Source organism: Phocoena sinus, chromosome 12 (genome assembly GCF_008692025.1).
Source record: "Phocoena sinus isolate mPhoSin1 chromosome 12, mPhoSin1.pri, whole genome shotgun sequence".
NCBI classification, from domain to species: domain Eukaryota; kingdom Metazoa; phylum Chordata; class Mammalia; order Artiodactyla; family Phocoenidae; genus Phocoena; species Phocoena sinus.
Genome location: NC_045774.1, coordinates 9,217,269 through 9,233,068, shown reverse-complemented (window position 1 = coordinate 9,233,068; position 15,800 = coordinate 9,217,269). Strand labels below are relative to the sequence as shown.

Below are 15,800 nucleotides of genomic sequence, written 5' to 3'. Positions count from 1 at the left end.
ATTTTTCAAACATACATGAAATCAGAGTGAATAATTTGAACTCTCATATATCCATCACCAGGATTTAATAGTAATTTAACATTTTGCTATATTTGGTTTATTTTTTTCCTTTGCTGAAATTTTTTTAAAAATTCTGCTATCATGCTATTTGACTCCTAAATACTTTCGTATCTCTAAATAACATTTTCTTTTGTAACCTTAATACCATGGTTTTATCTAACAGTTAACAATAATTCTTACTTTAAAATTCATTTGCTATTTTTTGCTAGTATACTTAAATATAAGTGTTTGTGTATTGACTGCATCAAACAAGCTTGCTTTTATATAAACTGTCATAAAAAATTTAACAACTTACTGTATTTCAATATACCATCAATTATGAGATACACATTTACATGCTATTTTTTAAAATTTTTTATTGGAGTATAATTGTTTTACAATGTTGTGTTAGTTTCTCCTGTATAGCAAAGTGAATGAGTTATACATATATCCACTCTGTTTTTGGATTCTTTTCCCACATAGGTCTTAAGAAAGTGCTATGGTCTGAATGTTTGTTTCCTCCCAAAACTCATGCTGAAAACTTAACCCCTAAAGACGATAGTATTAGGAGGTGAAGCCTTTGGGACGTTCTAAGTCATGAGGATAGAGCCCTAAGGAGTGGGATTAGTGTTCTTATTAAAAGAGACCCCATGAGATCCCTCACCCCTTTCACCATGTGAGGACACAGTGAGAAGATCCCAGCTGTGAAACAGGAAGAGGGCCCTCACCAGAACGTGACGATGCTGCTGTCTTGTTGTTGGACCTCCAGCCTTCAGAACTGTGAGAAATAAATGTTTGTTGTTCATAAGCCACCCAGTCTGTGGTGGTTTGTTATAGCAGCCTGAACAGACTAAGCCAGAAGGCTTCCAACTTAATTATGACTCATCTATTGTGAGATGTAGCCCAACCACAGAGATGTTAAAGGTATTTAATGTATCTTTAAATTGATAAAATATGGTGTATGTGGATTCTTTGGATTTTCTTTGTAGACAGTTACCTGCAAATAATGAGTTTTGTTTCTTCCTTTCCCGTCCTTGTAACTTTTATGTCTTTTTCTCGCCTTACAGAGCTGGCTAGAACATTTAGTACAACGTTAAATAAAAACATCGGTAATGGGCGTTCTTGTGTTACTCTTCTTCTCTAAGAGAAAATGTTAATATTTTTGGCATTAAGTATGCTGTTTATTGTTTTTTGTTCTTTAGACACCCTTTACTATATTAAGGAAGTTCTCTTTCTGGATTACTAAATTTATCTTTTTCATGAATGGTGGTTAAATTTTATCAAAGACATTTTCTACGTGTACTGAAATGATTGATTTTTTTTTCTCCTTTTGTTTGTTAATATGGCAAGTTACACTGATCAATTCTCCAATGCTAAACAACCTTGCATTCTTGGTATAAATCCAACTTGGACAGATTACCTTTTAAAATATTGCTGCACTTAGTTTGTCAATATTTTTGTTTAGGATTTTTGCAACTATATTATTGAGATTGGCCTGTAACTTTCTCTTTTTTCTGCTGACTTTGTATGGTTTAGGTATCAAAGTTACACTAACCTCAAGAGTTGGGGAGTACACTCTTTTCTATTAACTGAAAGAATATGGTAACATTGAAATTATTTCCTCCTTAAATTTTTGGTAGAGTTCACCAGGAAAGTAAACTGTGTCTATAGTTTTTATTTTGAACCTCTTGGTGCCCTCATGCTTCAGATGGTCTCTTACAAACAGCATATAACTGAGTGTTGTTTTATTATCTAGCCTGGCATATTTATCTTCTAACTAGGGTATTTAGTCCATTACATTTAATGTAATAATTGCTATATTGGGGCTTAAATTTAACATCCAATCTTACGCTTTCTCTTTTTACTATCTGTTTCTTGTTTCTTTTCCCATCTTTTCATGCCTTCTTTTGAATTTTTGTCATTCCTCTTTTTGTCCTCTCCTAATTTGGAAGTCATTATACCCTATTTTTGTTGGTTACATTTTTATTGGTTATTTTAGAAATTACAACATGTATTATTAACATTATACTTTCAGAATTTAATCATTATTTTTACCTTCCTCCTGAATAATGTGATGACTTTGGAAAACTTTAACTCCATTTATACCATCCCAACTGTAGTTACTGTATATTTTAATTTTACATATTTTAACACCTACTCAAGACATTATTATTGTTTTATACAATCAGTGTTCATTTATTTTATCCAAATAGTTGCCTCTTTTTTCACTCTACATTTCTTGAATCTCAGCATCTCTGGCTAGATCATTCATTTACCTTCTACCTGAAGTACATCCCTTAACATTTCCATTAATGAAGGTCTGCTGGTGGTACAGTTTTAATTTATATAAAAATCTATTTTATTTTAATATTTTAAATGACTTATTATTTTTACTGAATGTATTATTCTAGGGTGGGAGTGGTTTTTGGCAATACTGCAGGTGTTCTTCTAGCTTCTATTGACTGATGACTTCTCAACAGTAGCAATCTTAACTGTTATTCCTTTACACTTTTTTTACTCTGACTACTTTTAAAGTTTTCCTCTTGTGTTGGCTTTTCTGCCGTTTCACTGTGCTGTGTATAGATGTGAATTTATTTTTATTTGCTCTGCTTTGAATTAGTTGAATTTTTGAATCTGTGGATTTGTGCCTTTCATCAGTTCTGGAAACTTTTTAACCATTATCTCTTCAAATATTGCCTCTGGGACATGCTTTTTCCTTCTCCTTTTGGTACTCAAATGAAACATAGAATTTGTTATCATCTTACTTGACAATATCCTCAGTCTTCTGTATTTTCCATCTTTTTTGTCTCTCTGTGCTGCATTCTGGATAAATTTTTCTCACCTCTCTTCCAGTTCACTAATTATCTTTGGATGTAGCTAATCTAATTTCAGCCTTCTTTTGAGAAGCTATTTTTGGCACTTTATAAAATCTAAGTCACTGAATATTTTCTTATTTCTGAAGATATTTCAACCTTGTATTCTTTTATTTTTATAAATTTATTTATTTATTTTTGGCTGTGTTGGGTCTTCATTGCTGCATGCGGGTTTTCTCTAATTGCAGCGAGCAGGGGCTATTCTTTGTTGTGGTGCATGGGCTTCTCATTGCGGTGGCTTCTCTTGTGGCGGAGCACAGGCTCTAGGCACACGGCCTTCAGTAGCTGTGGCTCACAGACTCTAGAGCGCAGGCTCAGTAGTTGTGGCGCACGGGCTTAGTTGCTCCGCGGCATGTGGGATCTTCCCAGACCAGGGCTCGAACCTGTGTCCCCTGCATTGGCAGGCGGATTCTTAACCACTGTGCCACCAGGGAAGTCCCTTTTCGTCAGTTTTTAAAGTTAATGTGTGAAAATTTCTGTGACTATATTGCAATGCACATGCATAGGTTTTAAAGTAAAACCTGGGTTTAACCTTAACTCTCACTAGCTTTGAGACTTTGGGCCAGTTTTATGAATTTTTTTTAATGCTTGGTTTTTCTATCTCTGAAATTTGGCTAATAAAGCTACCTTGTATTCTTATATAAAGCAACACTTGGTGTGTAAGTACTCAAAATGTGTTCACTGAATTACAGTTCTGTTTTATCATTAGGATGAGGAACCAATTAGGAGGGTATTACAGTCCAGGCCAAATGTGAAAATCTGAACTGGAGTCTGAGCAGTAGAAATGGAAAAGCATTCTGGGACCTTTGGAGTAGAGTGGACAGCATTTGGTAATTAATCATATGTGGGGAGGAGAAGTCAAAACTACTGAAAAAGGTCCTGCTTGAGTGAAATGTAATGAATTACCTGAAATAGAGGAGAAATGGACTTGAGGGAGAATAAACAATACAATTCTTAGAAGCTATCAATGTGTTAAATTTTTTTAATTAAAATTTTAAAAATTTAGCTTCATTGAGGTATATAAAACTAAGATATTTATAGTGTACATTGTGATGATTTGATATATGTATATATTGTGGAAGAATACTTCCCATCTAGTTAACTAACACATCAATCACCTCACACATTTTTTCTTTTTTTGATAAGAACATTTAAATTTTATACTCTGCTAATTTCAGTTATAAATAGAATGTAGTGTTATCAACAATAGCCACCATTTCACCATGTTTTACATTAGATCCTCAGACCTTATTCAACTTTAAAGTTTTTGTACCCTTTTATGAACCTCTCCTCACTTCCCATCCCGCCCCTCACCGAGGCCCTGGCAACCACTCTTTCTGTTTCTATGTGTTTGACTTTTTTTTTTTTTTTCCAGATTCCACATAGAAGTGATACTATGCAGTATTTATTTGTCTTTCTCTGTCTGGCTTATTTCATTTAGCACAATGCTCTCAAGGTCCAACCATGTTGCAAATGGCAGGGTTTCCTTCTTTCTCATGGCTGAATAATATTCCACCGTATGTATATACTACACCTTCTTTATCCCTTCATCCACTGATGGACACTCAGGTTCCATACCTTGGTTATTGTGAATAATGTAGCAATGAACATGGGAGTGCAGATACCTGTTCAATATCCTGTTTGCATTTCCTTTGGATATATACCTAGAAGTGGGATTGCTGAATCATATGGTAGTTCTTTTTTTAATTTTTTGAGGAACTTCCATACTGTTTTCCATAGTGGCTGCAACAATTTACATTCCCACCAACAGTGTGCAGTGTTCCCTGTTCTCTACATCCTTACCAACACTTGATATCCTTTGTCTTTTTGATGATTACCATTCTAACAGATGTATTGGGGTATCTCATTGTGGTTTTGATTTGCATTTCCCTGATGATTAGTGATGTTAAGCACTTTTTCATGTACCTGTTGGCCATTGTTTATCTTGTTTGGAAAAATATTCAGTTCCTCTGCCCATTTTAAAATCATATTGTTTGATTTTTGCTATTGAGTTGAATGAGTTCTTTATAGTTTTAAAATATTAACCCCTTATCAAATATAAGATTTGCAAATATTTTCTCCCATTCTTTAGGTTGCCTTTTCGTTTTGTTGATGGTTTCTTTTGCTGTGCAGAAGCTTTTTAGTTTGATGTAGTCCTACTTGTTTGTTTTTGTTGCCTTTGTTTTTACGGTCAAATCTAAAAAATCATTGCCAAGACTGGTGTCAAGGGGCTTACCTTTGTTCCCTTCTAGGAGTTTTATGGTTTCAGGTCTTAAGTTCAAGTCTTTAATCCATTTTTAGTTGATTTTTATGTGTGGTGTAGCATAGTTGTCCAGTTTTATTCTTTTGCATGTGGCTGTCCAGTTTTCCCACCCATCCTTTTCCCACTGTGTATTCTTGGCTCCTTTGTCATAAATTAATTGACCATATGTGCATGAGTTTGTTTCTGTGCTCTATATTCTGTTCCATTGATCTATTGTCTGTTTTGATGCCAAACCATAGTGTTTTGATTACTATAGCTTTGAAATGTAGTTTGAAATCAGGAAGAGTGATGCCTCTAGCTTTTTTTTTTTCAAAATTGCTATGGCTATTCAGGGTCTTTTGTGGTTCCATAGAATTTTCTTCTGATGTCTGATCTTATTTATTCATTACTCTTAGAACATTGCATTTTTGACTGGACTCAAGACTTAGAGGTCAAAACTCTCAGAGACATCAGCCTCCATCTCTTGGCAATCTGTCCCTGGCATTTTGCTTTGGCTTCCTTCATTCTCTTGGCCAAAGGCATAGCATATCCTGCAGCCTCTTTCTTATTTTCCTTAGTACACTGTTTCTTCAGAGCAATACACCAATGTGTGTGTTGCACAACATGTAGAGTAACAAGACACTGAATCTTGGGTGCTTTGGTCCCAGGTTTCTCACCTTTGTTTAAGGGCTTTCTCTCAACATATGGGCAAACGCTATCGTCTTTAGAGAGACTGAAAAGTTTCTGGATTCCACCAACGGTTTTGGGCCCCAGGTGACAAGGTACAGTAGTATTAATGAGTCCAGGAATATCCTTCTCCCTATTTTTTTATGATGACCAAATTGAGAACACTCAGATTGACAACTGCAGTGCAACCCTGTACAGATCTGTGCTTTCTTTCTCCAGTCCTCCTTGATCTGTAATAGAAATGCCTCTTACTTAGTAGCAGGCCGACATGGCCATGGGTCAATGTATGATGGCGTTACATCCTGATAAATCCATCATAAATTGAAAATATTGTAATTTGAAAATGCATTTAAAACACGTAACCTGCTGAAAATCATAGCTTAGCCTCGCCTACCTTAAATGTGCTCACAACACTTACATTAGCCTACAGTTGGGCAAAATCATCTAACACAAAGCCTATGTTATAATAAAGTGTTGAATATCTCATGTAATTTATGGAATACTGAAAGTAAAAAACAGAATGATTGTATGGGTACAGAACGGTTTTAAGTGTATCAGTTGTTTACCCTTGTGATCATGTGGCTGATAAGAGAGTATCGTACCGTATATTGGTAGCCCAGGAAAAGATCAGAATTTGGAGTACGGTTTCTACTGAATGCACACCACTTTTGCACCATCATAAAATCGAAAAATCATTAAGTTGAACCATTGTGAGTTGGGGACCATCTGTATTTACATTTGCTAGTGAGATCTATGCTTTCATATGTTTTCCTGTTACTAAATAGTGTCCTTTCATTTCAGCATGAAGAAGTCCCTTTAACATTCCTTGTAAGTCTGGTCTGGTAGTGATGAACTCCTTCAGCTTTTGCTTGTCTGAAACACTCCATCCCTTCTTCCACTCTGAAGAACAACTTTGCCAGGTAGAGTATTCTTGGTAATATATCAGCACTTGTAATATATTGTGTCACTCCTCTCTGGCCTGCAAAAGTTCTACAAAATATCTGCTGGTAGTCTTATGGGGTTCTCTTGTACATAAGTTGTTTTTCTCTTGCTGCTTTTAAGATTCTCTCCTTGTTTTGACAGTTTAATTATAATGTGTCTCAGTGTGGGGCTCTTTTTTTTTTGGCCCTGCCATGCGGCTTGTGGGATCTTAATTCCCTGACCAGGGATCGAACCTGTGCCCCATGCAGTGGAAGCACAGAGTCTTAACCACTGGACCTCCAGGGAATTCCCTGGGGCTTTGTTTTTTTGTTTTTCTAAAAGTTTTTATTGGAGTATAGTTGATTTACAATGTTGTGTTAGTTTCCAGTGTACAGCAAAGTTTGTGGGGCTCTTTGAATTCATCTTATTTGGAACCCTTTGGGATTCCTGCTTAGGAAAGATTTTACCCTTTATTTCTTTGAATAAGCTTTCTGACCCTTTTTTCTCTCTTCTCCTTCTGGAACCTCTATAATGCAAGTATCAAGTCTGCTTGATGGTATCCCATAGGTTCCTTAAGCTATCTTCATTCTTTTTCACTTTTTTTTTTTTTTTTGGTCCTCTGGATGCATTCCACTGCCCTCTTTTTGAGTTTGCTGATCCTTTCTTCCCCACGATCTGGTCTGCCATTGAACGCCCTATTACATTTTTCAGTTAGTATTCTTTGGCTCTGTGATTTCTGATTGATTCTTTCTTATATTTTCTATGTTTTGGCTGAAATTCTCAGCTATTCATGCATTACTCTCCTGACCATGGTGAGCATCTTTATGACCATTATTTGGAACTTATTTATCTCTATTTCGTTAAGGTCTGTTTTTGGAGTTTCATCTTTTTGTTTGCAACATATTCCTCTGTTTCTTCATTTTCCTTGACTCTCTGTGTTGGCTTCTGTGCATTAGATAAAATAGCCACCTCTCCCAGTCTTTTTTTTCTGGGTGGGGGGTCTTCATTACATGCAGGCTTTCTCTAGTTGTGGTGAGCGGGGGCTACTCTTTGTTGCAGTGCACGGGCTTCTTATTGAAGTGGCTTCTCTTGTTGTGGAGCATGGGCTCTAGGCACACAGGCTTCAGTAGTTGCAGCATGTGGGCTTTAGTAGTTGTGGCGTATGGGCTGTAGGGCGCATGGGCTTCAGTAGTTGTGGCACGCGGGCCCTAGAGCACGTGGGCTTCAGTAGTTGTGGTGCATGGGCTCAATAGTTGTGGCACGCAGGCTCTAGGGCATGGGCTCAGTAGTTGCGGCACACAGGCTCAGTAGTTGTGGCACGTGGGCCCTAGAGCATGTGGGCTCTAGGGTGCGCTGGCTCAGTAGTTGTGGCACACGGGCTCAGTAGTTGTGGCTCGCAGGCTGTAGAGCACAGGCTCAGTAGTTGTGGCGCATGGGCTTAGTTGCTCTACAGCATGTGGGATCTTCCCAGACCAGGGATTGAACCCGTGTCCCCTGCATTGGCAGGCGGATTCTTAACCACTGCGCCACCAGGGAAGTCCCCAGTCTTGACAGAGTGGTCTCGTGTAGGAGATGAACCTAGGATTCAGCCCATCAAGCTCTTGGTTCTCTCTCAAACTCTGTGACTGTCTGAACCTCCTTCTTTGTTCTTAGTGGCTCGCGGGAGTTGAGGTTCTGCTAGGACCTCTCAGTGTTCCAAAGGGAACATTCTCAGTCAGTACCTAGATGCAGGCTGATTGGAAACTGCACCCTCAGGCAGCAGCTTTTCAAGTATACAGATAGACCCATCCAGGGAAAGACTGGAAGATGGGTGTTTGTCTGCTCCCTCTGTGCTGAGCAATAGGGGGTGGAACTGTTTCTTTGTACAGTCCTGTGCGATCCACAAACACAAGGCTTGCTGGCCATCAGAGGCAAGTAATCAAGCGGTGCACTCCCTGGGTAACAGCCACAAAAGACAGGGCACTAGAGATGTGTTGAAGCTCCTTCCAGGAAGACACCAGCAACCTCGAGTGGGCAAGAGGGAGAATGCAGAGACAGAACCACCAGCCTCCCTGGTCCCCAGGGAAGATCACAGTCATCCTCTAGATGTGTGCTAAATTAGAAGCCTGACCCTCAGGCCGCAGCTTTTAAGATAAGCAAATGGGCATCTTTCAGGAAAAGGCTGGGAGATGGGCATTTCTGTCTGCTGCCCTTGTGCTGAGCCCTGGGGGGAGAGCCACTGTGAGTCCTTGCAAGCCCATTTAGAACTGTTTTTTTCTTTGCTATAGACCTGTGGGTCTTGTGGATGCAAGCCCTGCTGGCTTTCAAAGCTAGGTGTTTTGGTGTGTGGGGGGGTCCATCCTTCAGGTGGAAGACTTGAAAGTTGGGGCACTGGATGTTGGGCCCAAACCCTTCACTCCCCAGGCAGAAGCTGGGAGTTGTGTGCTCCCTCCTGATTGTATCTCACTGTGCCAAGGGTGAGATTTATGGTGACAGTATGTCTCAGTCTTTCTTACCCATTACAACATGGGCATTTTCTCGTTCACCCAATGTGTAGGAGTTGCTCAGCTAGTTTCTGAACTTCTCTCTGAGGGAACTGTTCCGTGTGTAGCTGTAAATTTGGTGTCTGTGGAGCAGGCGAGTTCAGGAGCCTCCTATGTCACCATCCTGGTCCAGAACTCTCAAAAATGTTTTAATCTGGTAATCCCAGATGTCAAAATATTCTAAAACCCATCTAGATGTATACATACCCAAAGCTTTTTAGGCTTAGAGATTACATTCATATCCAGCACTCTCTAATGATCCTAGGAATCAGTGCGTATCCAGCTTTCAATATAAATTAGCTTTAACAATCCTGAAATAGTTTGGATTAAATTAAAAATCAAAGATTCTAGTAAGCTTAGTGTTTTCAAACTTTGGAACCAGGTGTTGAATTCCATGACACTGTTTCTAAACTCCAAGGCCAAGCTAAAAGTGGATTAAGAACTGGAATTTTTACAAGAATGGCTTTTTCTAAATTTGGAAACTTCTTGGATATTAAACTGCCTTTTTATGTCTTCTGCTTTATTAAGGCAATTTATAATTATACAATAAATTTCTAATAGATTTTAAGTGATTAGCTTTGGGGAGTGTTCAACATCCAATATAAGGGCACAATCAGTTTTACTGAGTACATTAAAATTGCATTTATTGAACATGTTTAAATTTTTTTCATGGATATAATTTTTATACCAAATGTCAATAAAAGCGAAACCATACATTTTAACATATTTAATATAACAAAGAGATGAACATTCAGGAGGGTATGCCTAAAAGTCAAATTCTAGGAATTAGAAATAATTTGAGGGGCACTGTAAATTATGAGCCAAGCTCAAAAGAGATACACACGTCACTCTGTGACTGTGCCGTCTTTCTCAACAACAGGAAACCAGTGCTGGCATCCACTACCATGGGCGCCCCGACCTGAGCAGAGGGCCGCGTCCTCCACCATATTATGCCTGTTGCTGTGACCTTGGGTGAATGGTTGAGATGGAGTCAAGAAAGGCATCACACTCCTCCGTTTGTAGTCTGACTCTCTCTATGGTGACATTTAAACACTAGAGTAAAGGGGGGACTCGGTGCCCTTAACTTTTAGGGTTGACAACGTAATCAGAAAGAAGTAAAGGGCTTATAGATAAGGATAATTAATTTTTCATCTGAATTTTATTTACAGCTTGCTTTCAGTAGTCTGCTAACACCTGTATTCTGTTTATTTCCTTCCTGGATAGATCATTTAAAGAGACTTTTCCCATGAGGGGAAAGGTCATAGGAAGCTTCATTTGAAATTTTTTCCAGAAAGGATATTTAAACAAGGCTGATTGAACTAGGAGAACCATTTTACTGATGGTCTAAGTTCAAAACTATTTCAAATGTGTATGTTTTCATACTTTGTGTTCTTAGAGTTTTTCAGGTGATGATTATTTTTAAAACATTATTGACTTAAATCTTACAGGACTGATGAAGTGAATCTGTATACATCATATCCATTTCATAAACAGAATGAACAGAAATGGTAAGTGACTTGCCTGAAAAGCTATAGTCATTCAGAAGTACACTGGATCTCTCTCCCAGACCTTATTTTTAAAGCACAGCTATAATGGCTATATTGAGATTTTACAAAGTGGGGTTTCATTTCATTACTCTAAGTTAATGAACAGATATTCCAGCCATGGTATCTCTGCCATGGTTCATGGAAAACAGAAAAAGAAAACGAACCAAGCCTATCTACACCCCTCTCCCCATGTGATCCCATTAGCTAGAGTTTATTGTTGATAGCTAACTAGCACACTCTATAGCTACATAACAAAACAGGTAGTTAAGTCACTTGTTAGGTTTTTGCATAATTAAACAATTAGATGTTGTTAAGGTTCACTGATGCCCCCAGTTTACCTTCAGATGCTGTACTCCTTTTAGCCTTGACTATCCCATTCTACAAATGTCCATCATTTTCAAAATGGTAGACATAAGCTTAACATGACCCAGCAATTCCACTCCTAGTATATACCCAAGAGAATGGAAAACATGTCCACACAAAAACTTGTACGTGAATGTTAACAGCAGCATTATTCATAACAGCCCCAACACTGAAAGAACCTAAATGTCCCTCAACTGATGAATGGATAAACAAATGTGGTACATCCATACAATGGAATATTATTTGGCCATAAAAAGGAACGAAGTCCTACTACATGTATACATGCTACACCATGGATGAACCTTCAAAACATTATGCTAAGAAGCCAGACACAGAAGGCCACGTATTATAAATTTTTTAAAACTTGTCATTCATATGAAATGTCCGTAATAGGCAAATCCACGGAGACAGAAAGAAGATTAGTGTTTACCAGGGGCTGGGGGAGAGAAGAGGAGGAGTGATTGCTAGTGGGTGTGGGGTTATCTGGAGGGATGATGAAATGTTCTGAAATTAGATAGTGGTGATGGTTGCACAACTCTGTAAACACACTAAAAATCAATGAGCTGTGCATTTAAAAGGGTGAATTTTACGGTATGTGAATTATAGCTCAGTAATGCTGTTACTTAAAAAAAAAAGTCATCAGGATGATTTCCTATTTCTCACATGCTGGAGACCAATTATACCATTTCCTAATGAGCAAGAAATAATGGTATACTTTAGCTAAAAAGAATCTGAGGATCGTGATATTAAGTGTTGCTAATACATATATAATAGCTTAGAATAGTTTCAGTTCACACTCTGATCAATAATGGATTTATTATTCTTATCTGGGAAAAATTAAAAGTATAGGTAGCTACAGTCTGGAAAGAATTATTATAGGCTAGAAGTTTTTTAAAAAGAGAAATATTTGTTCTCAGCAATATGAAAATAAAAACTTACAAGGAAATGACCCATGGATGACAAGGCGTGTAACAAAGCTAACATGTTACACAAAGGTTTACTCTGACAAGTTTTAAAAACTTACAGCACATGGAAACCCTGACCCAAAACAGAGTCTTTATGTTCTAGTTCATTCTCTCTCCATTTTAGGCACCCTCCAACAGGCATTTCTGTGGTAAACTGGTGATGGCTCTCCCTTCAGAAGCCATCAGCGCTGCTCCCAGCATGAGCCAGGGACAGTCACAGATGACAGAAGTCACAGATCACATCCTTTAGCCATAGCAGCTTGCTCCCTATCACCAGGGACAACACTGCAAAACATAAACTGGCACATATGGAAGTTTTTTAAATCAGAAGAATCCAGTCTAGCCCTTCTTTCTTTGATTGACACTTCTGGGTTTGTGTTTTACAGAACAATATTCTGTTGCCTGCAACATACTCCAGGCCACAATAATGCCATAATGACTACATTTGCATGATTGCGTAGAGCTTAAAAAGAGAGAACACCACGTTTCTTGCACTGTGTTCACGTGTGAAAAAAGAAAAAGACAATTGTCAGTTTTCCAGGTCTTTGGCTAAAGTGTCACGGATGAATTGTAAGGTACGTTGGTACAAAAAAGCATCCTTTTTCTTTGGCTTACAAATGTTCAAATGGTTAACATCCACAGGAATTAGATCTCCAATGCCTAGATCTGAAGAAAACAAAAATGTCAATACAATTTAAGTAAAAATATAAGCTGCCCCCTGTCAACAGTGCAAGAGGCCAAATGCGTAGTTGTAAATGTTGATTTGGTTGTGATAGAGAACCTCTTTTCAGAGATAAAGGAACTTAAAGTTTGACTGTAACTAAACTGCATTTGACTACTCACGTGAGAATGGAGTCTCAGTAGGTGTAATTATAACTTTACGCTTTTCTCATAAATTCTGTGTGTGTGCTGCCGATTTCCTAATTCAATAGTGAACAGAGCCTGAGCACTGTCACCTTCAAAACGTTTACCCACTGCAGGTTATTACTAAGTTATTCCACACTTCTCTGAACCACTTCTACTCCTAGAGCTAATATTAGAAACTTGATAATGAGCTCCCGTGCCCTGATGAAACGAATGGGAACGTCTCACATGGAATCCCTTCTATACCTGCCCTCCATGCTCACTCTACCAGGGAAGGAGATGATGTGGTGCTTGAGAGAGCTGGTTGAGTTTTTGATGTTTCAGCCTAACCAAGTCCACCTAGATGGAAGTGACAGGAGGTACTAGTGAAGCCAGCCAGGTGAGGAAGTGCAGCTGGTGGTTACGAAGGAAGACAGCCCACCTGGTGACACAGAAGAAGGGGTGGACAGAATGATGACAAGGCTATGTCACTACCAGCAGCTGGTCCACAATATTAATTTTGCTTTAAGCTCCCAAATTCATCTTAAAAGAAAGAAAACAAAAAACTGGCCGCTGTTCTTTGAACTCTTCAGGTTCTTCAACTACCAAACAGCAGTTCCTCACCCTATGGCATATTGCTTTAAGGTAAAGTCTCTTCAGATTCCACTATAGGATATCAAGCCTTTTTCATTTTATATAGATAATGAAGTAGGACAAAACTTGTTACGCAGACAGAAGAACCATCTGGCAGGCGCTCCAGATACGCACGATGCCTGGCTGCCAGGAGCTCTCGGTAATGGCAGAGTGCTACCAGGACAGCACCTGACCCAGCCCCTCAAAGTGATCAGAAAAGGGTCTGACAAGCAACTAAAGAGTTAGCCAGGTTGAGGGGAAGGCATTTCTGGGAGTGAAATGTACAGGCTCTTTACTATGCTCAGAGTAACACAGGAGGCTATGAGGAGAACCGAGATTTGGGCTCTGCCCTCAAAGAGCCTGCAGTAGGCTACAGTGCTGCAGTAGCAGGCACTGGCCCTTTCCCTCAGTCCCAGGATTAGGAAGACACTGAACTTCAACACTAGTCTTTTCCTTCACAATCTCTGTTGCTTGACTATTCCCCATGTATCTTCCAGTTATTTACTAAGCTTCCACACCTTTAGCTGATTTCTTTAAGGTTCCTGCAGGCGGCTATCAATCTCTGAAATGAACTGCTCCTTTTAATCCAGCTGATAGAAAAGCTCTGTATTCTTACCTTAATGCAGCAGATTTCACTGTTGAGAGCTAACGCAGAGTTAGCCAATTAACCTTTGCTGTCTAATCAGTTAAATAAAAGGAGGGAAGGGGAATGCCAAGGTTAAATGTTTGCAGAGAAGTTTTAATCTATGGCTTAAAAGAATAACAGAATCTAAATCGTCATAAAACTGTCTCCTAAAACTGAGAAACTGGATATAAAAGTTGACGTTTATGATTACCATCAACCAGGAAACTAAGGACAAACAAGTTTCAAAAGAGTGAATACCTGCTGATTCCAGGGGCACCACGTGGAGTTTAATCATGCTACCAATGTAGGTTGGTAGTGTTTCTACAAAACTCAGCACCTGGAAGTTTCTATCTTTTGCAAACTCCAGAAAGTCATCCTGTAGTGTTTTAAGTGCAGGAGAATCTGTAAAATTATAGAGAGCGAGATTGTAACAAGATCTATTTATCTAGTTCATAATAAAATGCATCAACCTTCCAAATTTAGAGAGGAAATTAGGGTTCTGATTCAAGATGGTGGCTTGTTTATTTTCTCTTCTTCCTAAGAAGCCATTAAGATGAGAGAAAAGGGCTAAAACCAATCTAGAACTTAGAGGCCAGTGTCAGCGGGAGAGTTTTCTCACATTGCTGGCTGACCAGAAGCAGTACCCAGGGCAGTTTGGTGTGTGGGACTGAGGGGTCCCTCGGTGTGCTGGCTGGCACTTCCACGTCCACTCTGAAGCACAGCCTCCCATCAACAGAGCCTGTCTATAATCACAGAGCACCCATCCGCTTCCTGTCCCCCATCCTCAAGTATCAAAGGGCGACCAAGAAGCACCAGGTCTTAGAGGAAAGCCTACCACCTGAGAGAGACAGACCAGGTGAGCAAACAGAAAACCTGGGCACAGAAGACACTTCTTTTTAAAAAAACCTCTAATTAGTATCTTTAGAATGATTTCAAAAGAAAATGGATCACAGAACAAGAAAGAGCTTGTGGAAGATAAAATTTGCAAAAAAAAATCAAATTCAACAAAAGGTTTGAAGAGAAAGTCCAATTACTCTCCATAAAGCAGAACAAAGAACATATGAGCAAAAAGACAATGGTATACTAAAGCTCAAGCCAAGGGTCCCAAAATTCTGATTAACAGGTGTTCCAGAGAAAGAGAAGATGCTTATTAACCCCAAACAAATATAGTGCCTTATAATTAACATGAATATCTGTAAAGCTCGTGTATATTTTAACAGTTGATGATTTTCCAAACTTGTGGAAAAGAGCAGTTCTTTGGTAATTTGGAGTAATACTTAATGCAAAACATTATGTAACTTTAAAAATTTTAACTAAGTGTTAAAATTATTGTTGTATTTCTTAAGCAGATAATGGCTTAAGAACAAAAAGGGAACGTATCAAAGAAAAATTAACCCCAAACTAAAAAGCTTCCATGATAGTCTAAACACAATTGATGTACAAATAGTAAAATGAGGTAATACAGCCAAGTTAAAACTGTTAGTCAAAACTGTTCTCCTCCTCCTCCTGTATAACTGGTGTTAATACAATGCCAATTCCC

At 38.6% G+C, this 15,800-nt stretch overlaps 1 protein-coding gene and 1 pseudogene across 3 annotated transcripts in view; both read right to left on the bottom strand.

Annotated features, from left to right (window-relative positions):
- Nucleotides 1–5,433: 5,433 nt before the first annotated feature.
- On the bottom strand, nucleotides 5,434–6,118 carry LOC116763219 (annotated as a pseudogene).
- A 3,787-nt stretch (nucleotides 6,119–9,905) lies between these two features.
- The window catches only part of SERAC1 (serine active site containing 1), an 80,009-nt gene continuing 74,114 nt past the window's right edge, over nucleotides 9,906–15,800 (bottom strand). For 2 of the 3 annotated variants that reach the window (XM_032650677.1, XM_032650678.1), the window contains one exon: nucleotides 14,302–14,662. In XM_032650677.1, the coding sequence (XP_032506568.1) occupies nucleotides 14,322–14,662 (341 nt within the window). In that variant the 3' untranslated portion in view covers nucleotides 14,302–14,321. Of the gene's footprint in view, nucleotides 12,826–14,301; nucleotides 14,663–15,800 lie in introns of those variants that run through there. The other variant, XM_032650679.1, reaches the window with a different exon arrangement.